General features: G+C 47.4%; 1 protein-coding gene across 2 annotated transcripts in view; it reads left to right on the top strand.

Moving 5' to 3' along the window:
• LOC106816622 (uncharacterized protein KIAA1109-like) overlaps nt 1–4,109 on the top strand; it is a 31,079-nt gene that overhangs the window by 3,553 nt on the left and 23,417 nt on the right. The window contains exon 4 of one of the 2 annotated variants that reach the window (XM_014821246.1): nt 1,780–1,804. In XM_014821246.1, the coding sequence (XP_014676732.1) occupies nt 1,780–1,801 (22 nt within the window). In that variant the 3' untranslated portion in view covers nt 1,802–1,804. Of the gene's footprint in view, nt 1–1,779; nt 1,866–4,109 lie in introns of those variants that run through there. The other variant, XM_014821245.1, reaches the window with a different exon arrangement.

Genomic DNA, 4,109 nt, shown 5'->3' with positions numbered 1-4,109 from the left:
TAGATATATAGTATATATATATATATATATATATTCCTGTTGTGTACCTATAGTGACATGCATATCTATCGCTAAAATGCTTCCTACGTGTGCACAACAATACGTAAATGTTGGTGGCATGCAGTAGTCTCTGTTCGTTGCCATGGCCCTACCATCAGCCGTCTGAGCGTTGTTTCCACAGTTCAGAAGCTCGCTGCTGCGAATGCATTTCGCTGACGGAGTGTGAGGATCACATCCTGCGTTGCCGTGCGACGCGGAATCCGATCTTCCTTCCTCCACGACTAGTACGTCTAATCAAGGAGAAGGAGAGCGGGTTCATGGAGGAGGAGGCAAAGGGCGGAAGCGAAGAGGAAGCGATGGTTGCCCGAAGAGAGGAAGGTCCGGAGGCAAAGGAGAGGCTGAGCCGACGCGCTCGCACGCACGTGCGGAACGGTGTCTTGTCGTTGAAAATATCTGCCATTTATTATAGCTTTCCTCCGTAGAGAGATATTGCGCTCGTCTGTCTGAACGCAGACAAGCCAAACCTCCTTCCTCCTAGCCTTTCCTGGATTGTTGCTGCTAGGCTGGCCCGATAGACTCGTATATACACGCTTTGACACCATGATTAGTCAACTTCTTGAGCAATTCAATACCTACACAACGTATTTTTAGAATGCGCTTCTCAATGCTGATGGCTGATACTGGCTGCTCAATCACTCCAGGCTGCATACTGTCCTGATCAATCACTTCCAAGGCTGACACGCCCACACATCTTACGCATAAAGCCTGGCAACGTTGCTGGACCCCAAAAAGGCCTTATTTGGGGGTATACCGCGCAATTAGCAATCTGCGCCTCACGCACATGCTGTGTTAGTTGTTTGTTGCCTTGTTGTTGTTGTTGTTGTTGTTTGTTGTTGTCCGTCAGTTGTTGTTAGTTTCGGATTAGCATCGTCGCTCTCACGTATCGCGAGGTGATATGTTGCTAGATGTAAGGCGGCGCGTCGATGAGCCTCATCCAGGTCCGGTGGCTCCTTTTGACGCTGCAGAGACCCGCATCGAAGATATCAAACCGACGGTAACTAACTGAAGCAGACTGGCCCGAGAGTGTGGTCGTCTGCAAACACCTAGGCCCACTAGAGCAACCGTCAGGAATATACCACCTGGCACCTAGGGGGGCGGGTGTGCCAACATGTCAGGTAAATAGATCCACCTGGCACCTAGAGCCCAACGTTCAGGCTAAATAGAGCACCTGGGAAGCTAGCAGCCAACTGTCAGCGGTTAATAGAGCACCTGGCGAAAGCCCTAGAGCCAATTGCTCAGGTTAATAGAGCACCTCGGCGCAAAGCCCTAGAGGCCAACTGTCAGTAATATAACCATCTAAGCAACTAGCAGCCAAACTGGTCAGGTAAAGTATACACTGGCCACCTTAGAGCCAAACTGCTCAGGTAAATAGAGCACCTGCGAACTTAGAGCCACACTGTCAGCGTATAAATAGAGCACCTGTCACCTGAGAGCCAACTGCTCAGTTAATAGAGCACCTGTCACTAGAGCCAACTGTCAGGTTAATAGAGCACCTGTCACCTAGAAGCCAACTGTCAGGTTAATAGAGCACCTGGGAAGCTAGAGCCAACCGTCAGGTAAAACATACACCTGACGCCTAGATGTGCTGTGCGCATTGGATGAATATCGAGTTTCCTTCCTCTCCTCTCTCCTCTCCTATCCTCCTCTCTCTCCTCTCTCCTCTCACCTCCCTCACCTCTCTCCACCTCTCACCCTCTCACCTCTGCTGCTGCGTTACAGGATCATGTCGTGGGGCCGGTAAGCGGGCATACGACCGCATACGCGAGTCGATACTATCCTGACAGAAGCTGGGATCTCGCTCACGCCCCCCCGCGCACGGACGATGCCCAAGTGGTGCAGCCGGCTTTCAATGGATCCCATAGACAAGGTTGCCGTGACATCGACGATGGAACGCGGACGGCGTCTTATTGTCGTTACCGCAGCACATCTCATGTCCTAGTTACTCTTCCTTGTTATTTTCTTCTTGTTCAGCTCGTTCACTCCTCATCCTTGCTACTGATAATGAGCAATATCGCCCCTGTGTAACCAGCGAGGCTGATAGAAACTTCATTAGATTAATGAATTAATATGAATAAATACTGAGCGTTCCATGTTTTTTCTGCTGCCTACACAGGCGCTGATTCCCGCTCCTGCTGTCGCCTGTCTGACAATATAATAACTTCTCATGTCGCTGCAAAGTGATCTGCTAGTCAGGCCGCCGACCGTCTTTTCAAAAAACGCGAATTCAGAGTACTCATACATGTAGCTCTTGTATATTCACACTTTTTCTATAGACCGTTCACAGAAGCCTCGCTAAAGTCATGAGCTTTTTACATGCGTGCTATAGACGGTCGCGTTTACGAATAAAGATTAATGTCTATTATCTGCCTATAGGGTCTATGGTCCCTCAGGTTACTGCCGGGAACGTACCCTGTCACTATCTAATTGCGCCGGACCGTACCTCGATCCTCTCACTAACGAGTCTAGCGAGTCGACTACGCCTACTCCTCCCTAACCCTAACCCTAACGCTTAACCCTAACCATTATCAGATAGTTACCCAGGGTACGTTCCGGTATACCGGACCTAACCCAGGGTACGTTCCGGCAGTACCCTGGGGGACATAGACCCTATGAGCTTAAGTAGTAGTAGTAGTAAGAAATGTTAAGACTAATTTTGTTTCTGACAGCATGACCCCCTGTGTACATTCTATCGCTCTAGATATGTAAACTAAGCGAAGGCCACGGATCATGCGATCGCTCAACACTGTGTGTGTGTTCCTCCCTGCGCAGGTTCTCTCTGTGATATTCACACAACTCATCATCTACATACGGGAGGAGAGGCAGCCGGAGAAACAGGAGGGCAGTCAGAACTGAGAGCGGAGAGGAGACAGCAAGAGAAGAGGAGACAGCAAGAGAAGAGGAGACAGCAAGAGGAGGCATCGTGAGAGAACATGGGAAGACTCGGAAGATGGAGAGTCGTGAACCTGTGTCGCCCCCGCGATGGCATAGGGGGCGCTGACGATCGCATCACGCGTAGCCAGTGACGACGATGACGACGTTGTGAGTATTCGAGAATACACTTTCAATGAGGTGCAGCTAAAACGTGGTGAGTTTGGCAGCTTTGAATCAGAAACGGGGCGCTAGATGGCGGCACATGTGCTGCGGTGAGTTTGGCAGCTTTGAGTAGAGTATCAACATGTACACTGTCAACGTCATTCCTTATAGTGAGTGTTAGGCCAAAGGGCTTTCTTCCTAAAATAATCAGAAGGAAGTTTGTACGTCTGCGCGGTGCAGTGTAGAGATGATAAGAGTGAAATCAAATCGTTTAGCATTTTTAATGAGGGTGCGTAATTTTAGTGTGTGTATCAGGGTAGGAGCAAGCCAAAGAGCTAAAACAGCTAATTATTATTAAATTTTAAATTTAATTATCATACAGAGAAAGAAGTCAACATATATATATATATTAATGTTTCTTTAGTTGTGATGTAACTTAATACGTTATTAATACGTTATTTATGTTGCTGGGTGCATAGGTCCTGGGTGCTATAAGCAAAGCTGTATTGAGCAGAAAATATCATCTATGTGTGTTTATGCAATAGTGAAAATTATTTATTCTATCCTAAGCTACAATACCATATGCAATAAGCTTCATTCTGCACCAGTGACTAGGGTATAAAGTAGTCATCAATATTGTGATATTATGTATTTCTGAGTTTTATCAAAATAGCCATGATATATTGCCATTTATGTACTTTACCAAGCTTGTAACTTTTACAATGCAAATTTTAACGTAACTAGGCTCATACTATAGTTGGATGGGTGTGACATTACACTGTAGTGATGGTGATGGTACAGCTACGCATGTTGTAATAGGAAAGGCTATGAAGCCATTTCCAAATAAAAGTAGCTTAGCTTGATGTGTTCGTGAGCATGTGGGGGTGAATACCTGGGTGTGTGCACGCGTGCGTGTATGTGTGTGCACGCGTGCGTGTATGTGGGTGATTGTGTGCGTGTATGTGTGTGCACGCGTGCGTGTATGTGTGTGCACGCGTGCGTGTATGTGTGTGCAC

The sequence above is a fragment of the Priapulus caudatus genome, unplaced genomic scaffold (genome assembly GCF_000485595.1).
Source record: "Priapulus caudatus unplaced genomic scaffold, Priapulus_caudatus-5.0.1 Scaffold1434, whole genome shotgun sequence".
NCBI classification, from domain to species: Eukaryota; Metazoa; Priapulida; class Priapulimorpha; order Priapulimorphida; family Priapulidae; genus Priapulus; species Priapulus caudatus.
This window is presented reverse-complemented; position numbering and strand designations above follow the sequence as displayed.